Raw genomic sequence first — 17,497 nt, 5'->3', positions numbered from 1 at the left:
AGACAAATAACGCAAGCTTTATAAGAATCTTTTGCAAAAATTAAGGAAAGAAATGTTGCATGCATTTAGACAAAAGGTCCACGGTAACTACATAGAAGTGCTATAGAAGTACAAGCTACTTACCATTTAAATAGCTGAAAATTTGCTGAAATTTTCTGGTGTTAAATTACCAGAACCATCATATGCATAAGAGGAAAACCACTTCTAAAAGAAAGCCATGGCAAGACCCTTTTAAATGCTCTTTAACCAAATAAGATCAAGAACACACCTGAACACATCCTGAGGATGAAACATGGTAGAGGCAGCATCATGTTGTGGGCATTCTTTTCGTAGCAGGAATAGATGGACTAATTGGGGGTAGATATTGTGATGCTTTGAGAGAATTACAGGATGACATAGGAAGTTACATACCAACAGTATATTACAGGTACACTTTGCTTTACTCCAGAAAATGGTTAATCTTTCAGCTTTCAAAGTGGATAAAATATTTTTCATTAATTTATTATAGATTTTCCCAATTATTGCTTTCTAATAAGAGATTGGTGTGACTGAAGGGATCCCAGGGCACAGCTTTGCTTGTAGAGACACCTGTCTGTACTGCAGGGTTAGTTCTGCAGGAGCAGCAGCCTGGAGTGACTGCATGCCCATTATTCCACATCAGAGCGCTGTCCTGATATTAGCCGACCGAATACTAAATAAAAAGTTGGCCAATCATTCTACCCTCTGCAAGCTGCTCTTCTTCCTTGCACAAATTCTTCTTTTTTCAAAAGAATAATTATACTTGTTTGTTTAAATAAGTAAGGAATTTTTTGTTAGAGATATAGGGAGCTTTTGGAAAATTAAAAGAAACATGACAACAAGCACAATTTGATTGTGCTAATCCTTCCACAGAAGGAGAACAGTAATGATCCAGCGATGGATGACCTTTTCCAAACTCATCATTAGTAGATCCCTTCTAACTGTGAACAGAACTATTTTAATCTGACCTGATACATAAAAAGTGCATAGATGGTTTAATATCTTCTTTAAATTTAGTTCCTATGCTCCAATTATCTGGAACAAACTTCCAGAAAACTGTAAAAGTGCGGAAAACCTGAGTTCCTTTAAATCATGACTAAAAACACATTTGTTTAGGATTGCCTTCGACTGTTCTAGTTAAACAGTTAAACTAAAACATCATTAGTTCAACTTTTTTTTTTCTTTAGTCCAACTGTTTTTAATGTTCTTTCTTGTTTCTGCATTTTTTATTTCCTGCTTGCTTTGATTCTGTTTTATTTTCCTATATTTTAATCATGTAAAGCACTTTGCATTGTCTTTGTACTGAATTGTGCTATACAAATAAATTTGCCTTGCCTTGCCTTAAAGAGCAGAGGTTTCTGAGTCAATCAAACATTTTTTCATATTTAACCCATCTAAAAAAAACTATAATGTGGGAAATATATAGTATCTATTGTTTTACCATCTTCCTTTGGACGTTCTGGATGTTTAGTGTACATGGAAATGAGGAAAAAATTGCATTCCACCCTAAAGCAGATGTTATAGGTGGTTTAGCGTGTTTTCAGTTTATTCTTTTTATCATAGAGGCAGTCATCAGCCTTGTAAATAGATTGGTAGGAAATCAAAGATGTGTCTGAGAGCATTATGCTGCAAGCCAAGACAGAATGGTGGCTGATGCGAGATGTGTAAACCCGCAAAGGAGCTGCTCACGTCTCGGATGACGCTGAAGCAAGGCTCTGCCATGGAAGAACGAAACATCTCGACTTTCTCTGGTCTCTGCTCTTGAGTGCTTGTTGAGACCCAAAGAGTTGCAGAGACATGAAGGCGTTTTATATGGGCTGCTGGAGTGTGTGGGATAAAAGCACTAAGGATCCATACGCAATACACGGGAAAGAAGAAAAGAGTCTGGAGGTATAGGTGCATTGTTCTGCTAAACAGGAAGGGTTCAGTTCTTTTTAGACAGAAAGCAGGAAGGAGCTGATATTAGTATTTTTTTTTTTTATTAAAGGTCGAAACAAAAAAAATTATGTGTAAATAGTGTATTACGGGATTTTTTTTTATTAACACAGTTTTTACATTTCTACAGTATGTTGCTACTACTTAGATGTACGAAAGAGGATTAGGCCACTGAAAAAAAAAGTTAGCTGATTTTTATGATTTTATTTCAGTTTAATATGGAAAAAAAGTCAGAATTCTGACTTTTTTTCTCAGAATTTTGACTTTAAACTCAGAATTCTGCCTTTTTTCTCAGAATTCTGGCTTTTTTCTCAGAATTCTGACTTCTTTCTCAGAAATCTCACTTTTTTCTCAGAATTCTGACTTTAATCTCAAAATTCTCACTTTTTTTCTCAGAATTCTGACTTTAATCTCAAAATTCTCACTTTTTTTCTCAGAATTCTGACCTAATTCTGACAATAAAAAAAGTCACAATTCCTAAAATAAAGTCAGAATTCTGAGAAAAAAGTCAGAATTCTGACTTTTTTCTCAGAATTCTGACTTTTCCCCCATACTACACTGAAATAAACTTTAAAAATCAGTTAACTTTTTTTTCCCAGTGGCCCTAATCCTCTTCTATGCATCATATTCCTGCTTCAAAGCAACATTTCAGAAAACTTTTGCTCTAAATTTTGTCCCCGCCACTCTACAATCATATCACAGGCTGCAATTTGCTTCCTGCAACCAAGCAAGGATGCTTTCAAACAGAAAGATGATTCAATTTTTGATTATAGCTGATATTTGCAACTATTGTCAAAAAAAAAAAAAAAAAAGCCCAACAGAATTTATACATGATCCAGCACAATTTAAATGAATCCTAATGCTTCCAGGACAATCTGGTCAGCTCATTATAATTAGATCTAGATACACATAAAGTCCAATTTGGTTCTATTTACTGTGTAGCAGCGCATTTATCTCTGCTGGTTAGTTAATCCTAATTTGTCTATCTTGTAGCAAATTGTTCAACATTTAATCAATAAATGTTTCAGGTTAAACGGATAAGCAACCTAATGAATAATGTAAACTATAAGAAGCTAAAAAAAAGGCTGGCTTTATATTAACTCTAACAGGCCTTTAAAAATTAAGTAGAATTATTCTGATTGCATCTGTTTGGGATAATTAAGCCTAAAACACTTTATAAACATGGTCCAGGTGATTTAAAATTCACTTTTTTCCACCTGTGAGGTGGATAAATCATTGCAACCTCCTTATTAAACACCTTCTCTGTATAAAGACCCAGCAGGAACTCAATCTCTGATGACAGAAACAACTTTGAGCATCACTGAAGATGGGCTGAGTGACGATCTCACACCCACCTGTTGGCTTTACTTTCACAACTGCAGCTCTTGTTTGCAAATCATCACTACAGTCACAAATTTGTCAGTAAAAGCTTTGGTTCAGAAGGTTGACGCAATTCATTGATGGCATACTGTGTTTGCAGGTGCAACTAGTTGCAATCAAGGCGGCCTGCCAAAACTATATCATCACTGCAATCATAAGAATTAAGGAAGCCTGGGAATGCAGAATGAAATCAGGCTTAATCGTGGTCTTTCTTTTTGCTTAGCCTTAATTTTCTGGTAAATAGAAGCAGTTCTGGACCTCTGTTTTTGCTTCCCCCGAGGAAAAAAGCAAACATGTTATTTTAGTATGATTGGATGTATATTTATTCCAGGCCAACAATCTCATCAAATATGATTTTCTTACAGAGAAGTGTGCAATCACACCCAAACTCCGGTCTGTACACCTGATTGTGCTTCTGTTTTGCTTGTGAGGTATGAGGCTCACAGATCTTCAAAGGGTAACAAAACTGGACTTAAATCATAAATATTTCTTCAACTTAGAAAAAAAGTATTTAATGTTACATTTGGAATTTCTATTAAATCTTTTGTCCGTTCTATGGTGCAGGTTTTATTTTCTTGGATCAGACTAAGTAGTCTAACCTGCAACATACAGTATTCACGCCTCTTGAACATTTTCACATTTTAAAACAATACTAGCAAAAAATTAAATGAAAATTATAATAGATGTATATCAAGTAAGCAGTTCTGTATTTCTATTTAAGTTGAAAATTGAGAATTTTACAAATTGCAGAAAACTGATTTAAACAAATTTATTTTTTTTAATATGCAAGTATAGTTTCCTTTCCTCCATTCAAGCAGGAGCTGCATACTGAGAGCAGGAAATTCAGGTGGAGCGATTGTTTCTTGCCGTGGGAGCAGCTAAAATCCAATCAGATGAATCAGTGAGAAGAACAGTGGGAGCCTGAGGCCTCCACAGGTCAGATCCAACTTCTTTCAGCCGCTCCTCCATGCAAGGTACATTCAGACAAGACCAGCACAGGAGAGAACCGATAAATCCACTCTTCCTTTCTGGCTGAATGAGCCGTTATCACCACATCAGGCACAAACAACAGGACGTCAAACTAATATGGCATTTATTTATTTCAGAAACTTTTAATACTTTGATCACTGCAAATGTCTTGGTCATACTTTTACATCTTACAAAGACAATGAATCTGGGATGTAAACAGTATATATATATTTTTTCAATCGTGTAAAACTTCTGGTCCCCTCTTCATGCTGTGGGAGCTGATCAGCATACAGCTAAGTTTGCTCTTGGAAGAGGAGCGAGCTGACAAAGCAGCGCCGCCTGCATCTCTGAGCATTAAGTATCCTCCCTCTCCTGCTGCAGTCACTGAACTCTCAAGCTGTGCGTGACAAGCATCCCGACGAAACATGCAACATCCCGTCTGTTCTTCCCTTTTGCCACCTGATCAGTGGTGCATTCAGGGTGAAAAAAAAAATAAGGGATTTTGCTGCACGGCAACATCTAGACAAAATTGCACTGGAAAGAAAAACAACCCTTCTTATATCCGAAACATGTGAACACTGTGCAAAGGATCTCCACAACAGATCTCACCAAATGGACCGAAAAAAAAAAACTAAACATAAAGAAAGCAAATGAGTAAAATAATTCAACATTCTCTCTCACACACAAAAAACCTTTACAGGTTTACATCATGTCATTCTTCATTAGAAAAACCAGGTACAGCAATGAAACGAATGATGCCACTGATTATTAAACATGGAGGTTTGAATAAAGATTAATCTTTGTAGATCAAGAATTTCCCATGGGCTTATTTCAATATCATATAAAACTGTTCAAATCAGAAGAAATGCTAATTATCTACTGGTATGATTATAGCTGTTAAAGATGGACAAGATTCTTAAAACAGAACCGATAGTGATGCTGCGAGTCCTCTCTCTATTGGTGTGTTGGTTATTAGAAAACATCTCTTATCTTTAAGCTCGCTCTGTTCTACATTCATGTTTCTCTAAATCTACGGTAAACACTGCAGGGTGGTCAACTCTATAACCATACATCTCTACTAAGAAAGTTCAGGCATTTTGAGATCGAATCTGGGTTGAAGAAATACAGCGACGGTACACACACTTGTGAAAATACCAGCTTTTAGTGGCACATTTAGGAACTACCCCATTAACATGTCATCCGTCTGTGTTCCTTAGCTGCAAAACACATTTTTAAGACGGAAACATATTTTCTTTAAATATGTGCACACTTTAAATATTCTTTTGATTCAGTTTCAGCTTTTAGTCTCGAGCACTATGCCTTAATTTAAAGTTATAAATGAGAATAAACACTGCTTTTATAATAGAAGTTTCCTTAAACTGGCTCATTTTTTTCATTGTTAAAGCCTTTATTTGTTTAAAGGTTAGAGAGGATCAAACTGTACCTGGTCATCTGTCAGATGGAAAAAAAAAATAGATTAAAAAGACACCTTTCCAATGAGTACAGGTCATGTACTATCAAATCACCCAGAATAGAAAGTATTGGGCGAAGCATCACTTTTCTTCACAGGGAAAATAAACCTTTGGTCAGTGTGTATTTATTCATAACTAGTCCTACTTTTCAGTTTTGACCCAAAACAGTCAAGATTCTGCTTTAAAGCTGAATAGTGAGATTTTTCGCAATCTGGTGGATTTAGGGATCAATTGTAATGCAGATAAGTCAAGATGAAGCTAATCCTGCTGAAAAAAATGACACATTTTGACTGAATATCAGCATCATGAATGTAAGGATATGCACTCTAATGGAACCATGGATGTGCCAGCCTTTTTCATTTACAGATTTGTTTGCTTTTAAATTTAAATCATATGGTTTTAGGTTTATCATGGTTTCCTAATGTTATGACACAAATCTACCGTTTTAACAAAGTAGGGTAAAATCAGGGTTCCATGATGACTCTCTTCATTTACCTTCTTTATGTTTATAGGCAGACTGTCCGCTAATATTTACTTCTAGGTTTGTGTGCCTGAATTTCTCCACCAATAAAAGGAATGTAAAGGCACACATATTCAAAAATGTGTGTGAAAACACCGTGTCTCACTTTACTGACCTGCCTCCTTGCCTCAGACACATTTAATGCCTCACGACAGCGAACTAAAATCCGTGTGAAGGGGGTTTTAACAAAAAGAAAACGGGGTGTTACAGTATCCAGATGAAGATCAAGAGGCTTTCCCTTTTATCTGCTCCCCTGATGCTGTTTCAAAGGCACGTCCCTGTTCTGCCTGCGAGTAATTGACCTAAAACAAGTGTACTGTAGGCACGGCTGGGTAGACTTATGGACATTCTCACTATGGCAACACGTTTCACATCCTTAGAAGATATACTCTTTACCATGTGCAAATGTACTTTCTGACAATATTTTGTCCCCTTGAACCTGAGGAAAACTGTAGACGTAATGCACAAATACAGACACATCTACACTAATTCTGCTCCTTTTTGTTTAAATAAAAATCTACCTCTGATTGTCTCTTACAGCTAGCTGCTTATTATTCTCATTCTATTTCTAAGAGTTTTTTTTTTTTTGACTCAAATCAAGAAGCATTGGGGGGAAAAATGAATTAAAGAAAAAAAATACAGGTGGTATGCAGCACATTTACAAATCATGACGTTTTCACTGGTCACCACTAGATGGCACTGTAAGCAACACAACAGCAGGCTTGGGCACCACGAATACAACAAAATGCAGAATAAAAAGCATATAGTCAGGCTTTAGGTAAAATTAGGAAAAGAAAGCCATTTAAATAATATAACTATTGAACATTAGTCTTTAAGAACTAAACACTAATATCAGTTGTACTGTACGAATAGAACAACTCATTTATTGGAATTATAATACAAGGAAATAAATTAACGTGGGATTAAAAAGACTCCCTTCATTCCAGCCAAAAAGTGTCCGTTATCTTAAAATCAGCCGGCTCTCCTCGTTCAGGCAGTGAGATGATGAGTCCTTGTTTTCCTTTTTCGTAGAGGAAGGTGATGAAGGCTCTTGTGCAGCTTTTCGTTCTTGCAAACATACAATATCCATATTAGGTGGGGGTTTTTCTCGACTCGAGGTTCTTTTCAGACAAACCCAGGAGTCCGGGCTTCTTCCTATTGCTTTTAAGACACGTAGAACTGAGATGGACCGATTAGCACTGGATCAGTCTTGGTTTTATGGCACTGCTTGCCAATGGCTTTTAATACACTCCTGTTTCAGGTGTTAGTGTGTATAAAAAAAGATCTGAATGAAGGGGGGGTAAAACGGAAGATAAACATGACTGAAGCTGGATGTCCAGACATTTTAGATGCAAAGAACAATAAACAGATTCAACCTTTAACATGCAGTTGAAACATCTCTTGAACTATGTTGTGGATTTAGATCTATGTGTATTTGTCTGCTGCTGCAGCAGATCTGTGACGCACGTCTGTGTGGCGTTTAAGTTGTCCTCTTTTAAGAAGGGGTGCCTGAGCGACTCCCTGCTGAGGCTTCTTTGATTTGGCACAAACAAGGTTTGCTTTTTCAGAGCAGGTGAAAGATGTTTTAAAAGAAGTGGGAGCAGGAAAATGAACAAATCGATGTGTAAAAGGCCAAACGTTGGTCTGAAAGGAGGAGAGCGCCACAAAGGAGACGGTTCTTCATTTCGATCCAGTGGAATAAGTGCGAAAGTCAACATCTTGAGAATGAGGAGGAGGAGATCTGTTTGGCCATTGAATGAAATAGGGGAAGGCAAACAAGTAGAAACGAGTTCCACAATTTCATCCTCCAAACATAACAGGAAAGTTCAAAGAAGTTGAGGGGATATCAGACCAATGGAAGAATGCAGAAGGGGTTTAGAGGTTCCCCATCTGCCTCTTCTAAACTGTGTACAGATGAGCTGTGAGTGCAGCAGCTCAGTTCATGTCAATGGTGTTGAAGACCCACTCTGTGAACTTCTTGAGCTTGGCAGCAGATGTCTGGGACTCCTCCTGAAGTCTCTGGTTGTCCTCCCAGAGCCTCTTGATCTGAGACTGAAGTCGCATTTTTTCTTCCCGCTCCTGCACAAAAAGAGAAAAGTCAGAGAATGAATCCAGTTCTCAGGGTAGAACTGCATGTAATTAAATAAAACAGAGTTCAAATTAGCTTGTTGTTAAACGAGCAAGCGGGTGGATGGAGGTCCCGGTACAATGCTATGCAGAAGTATTCATGCCTGTGGACTTCAGTCAAACTAGAACCACAGACCTTAATGTGAAGGAATATTGCCTAATAGATCAACAGGTATCATATTTCCGAAGTGGAAAGAGGAGGACACATGAATTTACTACAGTTTTTACACATCAAAAGCTGAACAATTGGTGCTTTTGTATTCTGATAGATTCAATACTTTGTAGAACTATTTGTACCCTCAGTTACAGCAGAAGCCTTTCAGGGTATGTCTGTACCAGCCTGACACGTCTACACAACTGACTCGTCTTTGGAAAGTAGGTCAGCCTCAGTCAAGTTGAATGGAGAATGTTTGAACATCTGAATGTCTTGATACACATTCTTAACTGAATTTAGCCCTGGACCTGGTCTAGGCCATTGCAAAAAATAAAGGCAAATTGATCTGAACAGTAATTTTTAAATGTGTGGTCGTCATGGGGTAAATCTCCATCTCTGTCTCGGCTTTTAAAACCTTTAACAGACTTTCTTTAAAAACTGCCCCAGGGGTTGACGTTTAGGATTTTTACCACTTGCCCTTTGGGCAAGTTGCTTTCACATTTCATTTGCCCAGCAACAATTTGTACTTGCCCAGTATAACATGCTTTTCAATCCTTCCTGCAGATTATTTTCAAACTAAACTTTGCTTTAAACTGTTGTGTGCTTGGAAAGCTTAAAAAAACTTGAGAGGTTAAAAACTTACACTACTACTAGTCACCAATTTAACATGTTTAGCTCTATAACATTTAAATGCACCACTCCAATGTCTAAGAGAAAAAAATTGAATGAACATTTTTTAATGTATGACCACTGTACAGAAGACTGCCATATGATAGAAATATTTACACTGTGCGCATATAATTATTATTTTCCTAATCCCTGACTGATCATTTTTAATCTAGCGTGTATTATAGTATAGATTAAATTCATCATCCAGCTGCTGCTCTGCAGAATTCTTTCCCCAAGAGTTGAATCCTGGCTTTGGCTCTATCACCATCTTTCCACCAGTTCTCCTCCGCTTCTGTGACGCCAATTCCCGGACAAAGATCACGCCATCTAGCGGAAAATCACGCGAGAATGTGTACAAAACAACAAAAATGGCGCCGGCAACTCTTGTGGGTATCCAGCAAATGTCAGTGATTTTAAAGTAATTTTGAGTGATAAATAATTGTTTTTTGTGATCATTGCACCTGCCCGGCAGGCAAATGCAATGAAATATGTACTCTCCCGACAATAAAAACTACTTGTCCCGGGAGATCGGGCAATGGTAAACATCGAGCCTTGTACTCTGTATTTCATCAACCCAGCCTGGCTTCTCTCTGCTTGATGAAGAAATTCATTGTCAGGTCATGAGGCTGCCACTACTACGTTTCACTATGGTTTAAGACAAAGTTCAGGGACAATTTTCCGCAAACTATTTAGTGTTTAGTTCAAAATATTTCAGTTAATCGATGACTTTAGAAAATAATCTCCCTTCGAATTGGTATAAAATAACTGCCTACTTTCTAAAGACCGGTAGGGTTTTTTGTGTTTATATAAAAATATCATCACAGAGAGTCACTGCTACACTGAAAAGCTTTGAGGACAGATTTTAATCAGTTTACATTGACAACACAAAAACCAACATGAGTAAATTTCATAGCTGATAGATTTTATAAATGAGAATGAAGTCTGTGACTCTTACACTGCCCATTATCAATGTACTAAAAATGAACATTTTATTGTTTATCAGATGTGTTGCGGTTAAAGTATAAACAAGTAATCACACAAGTAAAACTTGTTTATGTATGTAAAACATTTCCAAACTAACATTTCTAAAAAAAAATGTATTCCAGCAGATTTTTATTATATTCAGGAGAAATTATTGTAAAACACGTATTTCCAGTTAAAAGGTTCAGGTTCAGATAATCCTATACTGACTTTAGATTATCATAGATTGTGAGGTAATACCCTTCACTAGAAACAAATAACTAAATGAGGGGTTCAGTGTTTTGTGCGGTATCCGATACTGAAACAGTTTCAGAAAACCTTTTATATGACAATTCAAAGAATAAGATATAAAAATAAATCAAACTTAAAATTTGTGTCTTTTAAAGCTATTTTGATGCTCATCTTTTAGGTAACAGAAAAGAACAGACAACAAGTTCTAAGCACAAAATTGTTCTCCTATACCTGTATCTAAATTTATGTTTCTAGACCTGAAAATAAATCAAAATAAATAAAAATCCTCAAACGATTAAATAATACACCGTTGATAATCATTTTAGAAAAAGCAACAAATTAGGTTTAAATCAACCAGGTTTCTTAAAGAAGGTAAACCTATTAGAGCAGTAAGGCCCTTTAAAATAAAATAAAAAATATTTCCGGTGATGTAAAGCTTTATATGTTTATAGAAGCAGCATCAATAACTGTTTGGGTTGTTTTCTTAGCTGCCGAGCTAAACAATCATTTCAACCATGAACATAAAAAAGAATCTTAAATTACTATGAATACTGGAATGGTTTCTTCCATTACTGCAGACTGAGCTGAATACTGAATCACTAATATTACGATACTGCGTAAAAGCAATTTGGTTTTCTATTTTCCCTGAAATGGATCCAATCTTGTGTTTCTGATTCCAATCAATCAAGTTTAAACCCAAAATAAAAGTAAAACATGAAGAATTATTTCTGTGAAAATAAGTTACTGTTTGTGTCTTACCTTCTTCAGGTCCTCCTGGAGCATCTTCACCATGGCCTCCAGCTTGGTCACCTTCCTTTCCAGGCCTATGTGACCCTCACTATAGAAATACAAATAAATCCCAGTTAAAAAAAACAGATGAGACTTTCATGAAGCTCAGTTCATAATTTCACAGAAAACAGTCAGACAACCGATGTGGTGAAAACAGACTAAAAAAGGCTGCATGACTCGACCTGGATGAGGGTCGTGACAGTGGCGCAGGCTGCAGCTCGATGTGCTGAGGTATGGATGCTGCACTGCTTCGGTGGTTTGAATCCCCAAACACATAACTTCTCTGGACTGGAAGGAGAAAGGAAAAGTATGAGTTTTTTTTTTTAAAAGTAGATCAACAGAAGTCTGTGTGTTGATTTGCTTGAAGTGGTAGAACAAGTATTTGTATTTTACTGTAATGTGTGTTTCTCTCATTCTCGAAGGTACTGGCCACATCCACCAGGTGAGTCCACTCAAGAGGACTGTCTCTACCTGAAGATGGGAGGGGCATCAGTTCCTGAGGGAGGGGTCCCCGATGACGCTCCACCAAATCCACCAATGATGTGTCAGATGCTGAAAGATCCCCTGTTAATTCAAATTGTAAAGAGGAGTAAATTTAAAAACGGAATTTCACATCTTTAGACATTTTGCTTTTTTAATCAAAGGAGGGCAGAAATTACTGCTCTTATAATTTTGACTTTTTTTTTTTTGACATTTAAAACTTAAGTGAAAGAATTAAAATGAAACACACAAAGATAAATGCAATAAAAAGTCTTCCTTACCATGGAGTTTGACTCCTAGCTTATAGGAAGGCCGTCTGAGGGGCACTCCCCGAGTGGTGGGAGAGCGAGGAAGGGTGGAGCAGCTGAACAGGACATCCGTACTGAGGTTGGGCTCAGTGATGGAGTCGCTGAGGGAGGGCAGCCGCTGACCACGATAGATGCTCTCGTCTGACAGTGTGCGGTGCAGCGAGCGGCGGCGGCTGAGCGGCTGGCTGGGAGGGGACTTCTGGCCGTGCTGGGTCAGATTGAAGGGTAAAGGGTGAGGCTGGTGATGAGTTCATTAAAATCCTATTTTTGTTGCCTATCTGCTTGTGTTTGAAGATACCTTTTCCTTGTGTTTTCGTGGAGGGGGTGGAGTGTCGTGAGCAGGGTGTCTCTTCAGATCTTCCTCCACAGTAGATTTCGCGTGAGCCTGGGGGGAGTGCATGTCTCTAAGAGTCGGCCTTGCGGTTGGGCTTGGGGCCCCTTCTCCACTTTCCCCTGGAGATTTCCTAAAAGCAGAAACCCAAAGTAATTAAGAACAATCAGACAGTACATGCAAATCATGTGGGAGGAAGCACATATGCTCAGAAAAATCCATTCATGTAACATATTAAAGTTCCTGCTGTACATCTCTCAGCCACATGGAGGCGATCAAGCACCAGCTTTGTTGTTACTAATGGGAATATGTGATGGAATTTATATCTAATAAATAATGAGTCAATTGGAAAGTCTAAGGGTTATTTCGACAGTCCAACTGAAATAAAAAGGAATAGAACAAACCCAGACTGTAAATATAAAAACTCAAGAAATAAAAGAATGTGTTTATAATAAAAGGCTATTTTTAATGAAGATTTATTAAATGAAGCAGTAGAATCCAAAAACCAGATCTCAAACATGTACTAAAATGGTCAAACATAATTTTAACTATAAAGAAAAAGACAATAGAGTTGATTTAATATAATAGAAACATCTGTGAAGCATTTGGTAAAACAAAAATGATGCAAGTGGTAATCAATATACTGTTACATATGTGACTGTGTCACTTTCCATCTCTTGTCCTCATAATATACTTTATATCAAATGAAAAAAAAAGGCTCTATCAAACTCAACATGGCAGCAAAATCTAAACTGAAAGTTTAGTTGTGAAACTCCTGCGAATAATAATAAATAACCATTTATTTATTTTTTTCATGCCAGACCTTAATTATTCCACAAACAAATGTCTGGCAGAGGGAATCATGGCTGAAGTCTAATTATTAATCTGCCTACATCTATCTATATTTTACTCTGGAGGTTTTTCATAGCAGGTCTCCCATTGCTATTCTTGTTCATGCAGGCTTGAGGATTCTTTTGACTATTAAGGTGCTTTAAAACCAATGATAAAATTATTTCAGCACAGACCTGCATGTCCACCTTCAAAGATCTTATATAAAAACTTATTTGAGAAGATCCCCTTTATTAATATTTGTAAAACACCAACATGACTACTGTATCTTGAAGTTATTTCTATGTTTTTGTATTATTTAATCTGATAAATTTAACACTTAACCCTTAGCTTCCACCTTTTTATAGCTTGTGCACAAAGTGCAGCCCCAAATGGCCTGCAAGTCTGTTTTACAAAACTTGAGCTATACCCAAAAGTATAATTTTGAACATTAATAGAGCTTTATTTTGAATGTTCTATATCTTAGTTCTAATTCATAATTGATCTCTTCCAAGTTACTTAACTGGTTTGTTATGATGTGGAAAGCAACTAAGCCATATTTCAAATCTGTAGTAGTAAGCATCGTTAAACTGTGACCCATTTTTTATGCAAAAGGTTAAATTGGAACATCTGATCCTAATTGGGACCAAAATTGCCAAACTGGAATATTTTAATTTTATGACAAATTTGAGCATAAAAACCATTTCTAAAGGCAGTTTTACACAAATTCTCATTCAAGCCCTTTATTTTATTATATTTCAAATGTTCAGCTTCAGAGTTCTGACTATGCATTTCGTATGATAATTCCAGTTATTTCTCCTCTCCCTCCTTTGAAACATAAACAAACATAATCTTTTTAACTCACTCCTACACTTTATTGCAAAACTTATCTTATTTGTTAAAAAATATGTAAATCGAAGTTTGATTTGTCACTGAGTTGTTGAGTTCCAGCTGCGTAAAAACTACAATGATGCACCTTGGGACGGCGTTTCTTATGTTAGGGACATTTCTGACGAATTGTGGACTGAGAAAATACCTTATGCTTGATTTTAGGAGCAAGTGGATTGGTAAATAAGCCCATGTAATGTACATAATCAAAAATGGTGGACATTATGTTAGAAGGTACAGGAAAAAAAAGTGCTTTTATGCTGATATATTTTACCTTTTCATGGAAAAATAACTAGCTTTGGTGGATAATTACGACACCTGGTTTTATTTTATGGGGAATACAACTGGATATTACTTTTCTGTGGAGTGTTAAAAACAAAATGAGCCCTTTCATGCCAGGATAGAAGGTGTTTTGGAAAGCCAGAAGATAAAAATAAGATAAGAAGTTGTAATTTAATGACAAATTAGTGGTTATCTGTAGAGTATAGTTAGCTTAAGGTTCAGTTGGTCGTTTTCTTTAGGATCGCTTGGTTATAAAGACGTTAGATGTGAAACAAAATGTGACATCAAAATGACCCGGGGCTGGGGTTAATGTTTTCACCAGAGTTTCTGACTAGATTGGAGATTTAACATTCATAGTTTCTTCTAAATTGTCTTTGGTGAAAGTATCTATTATAAAACCAAATACCGTAGACAGCTACAGTAATTTCTGCTTCACTGCGCAGGTCATTTTTAAACAAACCAGAAAGCAGTCTGTTTAGCTTCAGCTTAAGGCTGTAGAAGGTGATGACTTGAAGAAGGAAATCATATGTTAATATAGAAAAAACTGAGCAAAAATGTTCAAACATGTTTTTGTGCAACATATGAACAAAAATTTGATGAAATGTTGAGATTTTCTGTCCATCATTTGCTCATCCTTACTTTCGTGTGTCTCCAAAGTCCACAGAGTTGATGGTGGAGCCTGGTTTCCTCCAGCCAATCAGGTATTTGGACTGAGCTCCCTGACGGGGGTAGAAGCTCTTGGGCCCGGGTGAGATTGAAGACTGAGATGAAGGGGAGGTGGCTGAAGGCGATGACTCCTCCCTGGGAGAACTGTGGCCAGAGTGCCTGAAAAGAAACAAAGACTGATGATATATTTTTCTCTTAAAATTCTCACTATGTGTAGAAAACCAGAAGTAAATAGTTCCCCTTTCCATAAAGTCAAATCTACCATCTATGAATATCAATAGCAGTAATAAATCCTTAAAAAGTAGAAAACCTTCCAAACTTTTTTTTTTTTATTTCCTTCAGTTATGTGCAACGGGCCACCTTGAAATACTCAATTCTTTGAAGTGGAGAAAATCATCTATAGTTTTAAAATAAAAATTGAATATGAAGGTGAATCTTTTATAATCAACCCATTTCGATAAATATTAATCTTCCTCCTTTATAACAAACATAATCAGGAAAACAAGGTCGAACTTTGAGTAAATTCTTCTCAGTTAAATGAACGGCTGTTCTGTTCTTCTGTAAACAGCTTTATGACGAGCAAGGAGCACTGCAGGCAGGTCAGGAGTAAATAACTCCAAGTTCTTCTTCCTGTCTGTGTCTATAAATAAATACTAATATTCAATATCAATTTGTCTACAGCGTTCAAGTTGAACACACAAAAACAGAAAGGGAGGAAAGAAAATGGCAGAAAAAGTAATAATCAAATAAAACCAGAGTAAGAAAAGAAGCAAAAAGTGAAAGAAAGGGCAGAAAAAATAAGAGAAAACTGTAGATATGGAAGGTTAAACAGCAAGTAAGGAAAGGAGAGGATGCAAAGAGGTAGGAAACAAGGAAGGCGGAAAGAAAGGAAGAAAAATACAAAAGGAAGAACTCTGTGGAAAGGATAAGGAAAAAGCAAAACAGAGTCACACCAAAGGGTAAAATGAAGGAACAGTAAGAGGAAAGATGTAGACAGTAGGATTAGAAATTAGGTATTTATACAGATTATTAAAATTTTGACAGTAAAATCCTCACAATTTCATACTGTGCTATAACCCTGTATCAAAGGCCCCATTCAGAGCAAAGCAGGAGCTGCAGTGGTTGTGAAAAGCTCAGCCTCGAAAGGAGCTGGACACTAACATCAGACACATGTTTAAAAAATAGAAATTTACCATGTGTCCCTTTTCCTCCACTTCACAAGCATGGTTAGTTTATTTAGTTGATGATATGTAATTATGAGAAAAAGAAAACTTGTAGAAGTAGTTTTACTGCACCATACTTCTCACTTTTCCTCTTGTGAAGTATTGCTGCACCTTTTTGAGTAACATCTCTAACTACTCTGTCCACTGAGTAACTTTATCTGTTCACAGATCAGGTTAACATGCAGAAAAAAATAAAAATATATAGTCAGCTGAAGTACAATTCTCTCTGCAGGTATTGGTTTGATAAATTTTATGTTGGTGAAATGAGTATCTGAAAAAGTATTTCTTCAGTATGATTTTGTTATTTTGTAATAATTAATTTGTATTTAATGTCTTTTAGTCTTTAAAATATCAGAACTTCATCATATTCTCAGTCTGACCACAGCATTCCTAAACATTAAATTATGCAAATCATGCAACAACTACTCAGTGCCTCATTAGCTTCTTTACAAAATACATTTTTTACTAAAGTAATTTCTTGTATGACTACTTTCTAAAATGTTGAAGTAGTGCCTCTCTTAAATGGCTGTGAATTGATGTAACCTAATCAAATATAAACAGGTGCATTGTGTATTTATCATTTGGAATACAATATAATACAATCAGTCTAACAACAGCACAAATGATGCTCAGGTCACTCATTCGCTTGATTGGCTATAATGAACCTGCTCCATCAGGAAGAAACACAAACTCTGTTATGAAAAGTAGGACATGTGTTCCACATTTCCTGAGGCCTAATGTGGAAAGATAAGAAGGAATTAAATTTGCTCTTTATCCTCGGTTTGAAGAAAAGTCTTGCTGAGAAGGAAGCTGTCTGGTACAGTATGTGATCTTCTTGGCTGAAGAAATTTTGGCACAAGTAATGAGAACAGGAATGACACTGCAGTGGCGAGACACGTGTTGAGACAAGATATGATATAAAGGAGTCAAATCCCCCCCCCCAAAAAAAATAAGCTCAACTTCGTAAAAAGAAGAGATAAAACTTTGATTCAATTTCACACATTTATGAAACTACTGTTGCTTTTCAATATACTTTGACTAATCTACGTGTTTGTTTAGGCTGATTGTAAGCAGATAGTTAAATGATGGCACAATTATAAAGCAATAAAACAGTAAATAAATACATTAAAGAGTAAAAACAGGTCAACAATTTCTTCATTGATTTTATAACTTTAAGCAGTTTGTGTTTTACCATCTGCTTTAGATTCTTACCTCTGGCTGGATCATGTGTCTGCCAGCAAATCCA

The 17,497-nt window shown here is 36.5% G+C and overlaps 1 protein-coding gene across 2 annotated transcripts in view; it reads right to left on the bottom strand.

Annotated features, from left to right (window-relative positions):
* Window positions 1-6,859: 6,859 nt before the first annotated feature.
* Window positions 6,860-17,497, bottom strand: part of sipa1l1 (signal-induced proliferation-associated 1 like 1) — a 90,651-nt gene continuing 80,013 nt past the window's right edge. Inside the window, exons 18-24 of one of the 2 annotated variants that reach the window (XM_038288377.1) lie at window positions 15,002-15,187; window positions 12,332-12,497; window positions 12,007-12,241; window positions 11,717-11,809; window positions 11,428-11,533; window positions 11,216-11,294; window positions 6,860-8,373 (exon numbers count right to left, since the gene is read on the bottom strand). In XM_038288377.1, the coding sequence (XP_038144305.1) occupies window positions 8,230-8,373; window positions 11,216-11,294; window positions 11,428-11,533; window positions 11,717-11,809; window positions 12,007-12,241; window positions 12,332-12,497; window positions 15,002-15,187 (1,009 nt within the window). In that variant the 3' untranslated portion in view covers window positions 6,860-8,229. Of the gene's footprint in view, window positions 8,374-11,215; window positions 11,295-11,427; window positions 11,534-11,638; window positions 11,810-12,006; window positions 12,242-12,331; window positions 12,498-15,001; window positions 15,188-17,497 lie in introns of both variants that reach the window. The other variant, XM_038288376.1, reaches the window with a different exon arrangement.

Source organism: Cyprinodon tularosa, unplaced genomic scaffold (genome assembly GCF_016077235.1).
Source record: "Cyprinodon tularosa strain WSP-4 unplaced genomic scaffold, ASM1607723v1 ctg253, whole genome shotgun sequence".
Lineage (NCBI taxonomy): Eukaryota > Metazoa > Chordata > Actinopteri > Cyprinodontiformes > Cyprinodontidae > Cyprinodon > Cyprinodon tularosa.
The sequence above is the reverse complement of the archived record's forward strand: the minus strand, read 5'-3'. Positions and strand labels throughout refer to the sequence as shown.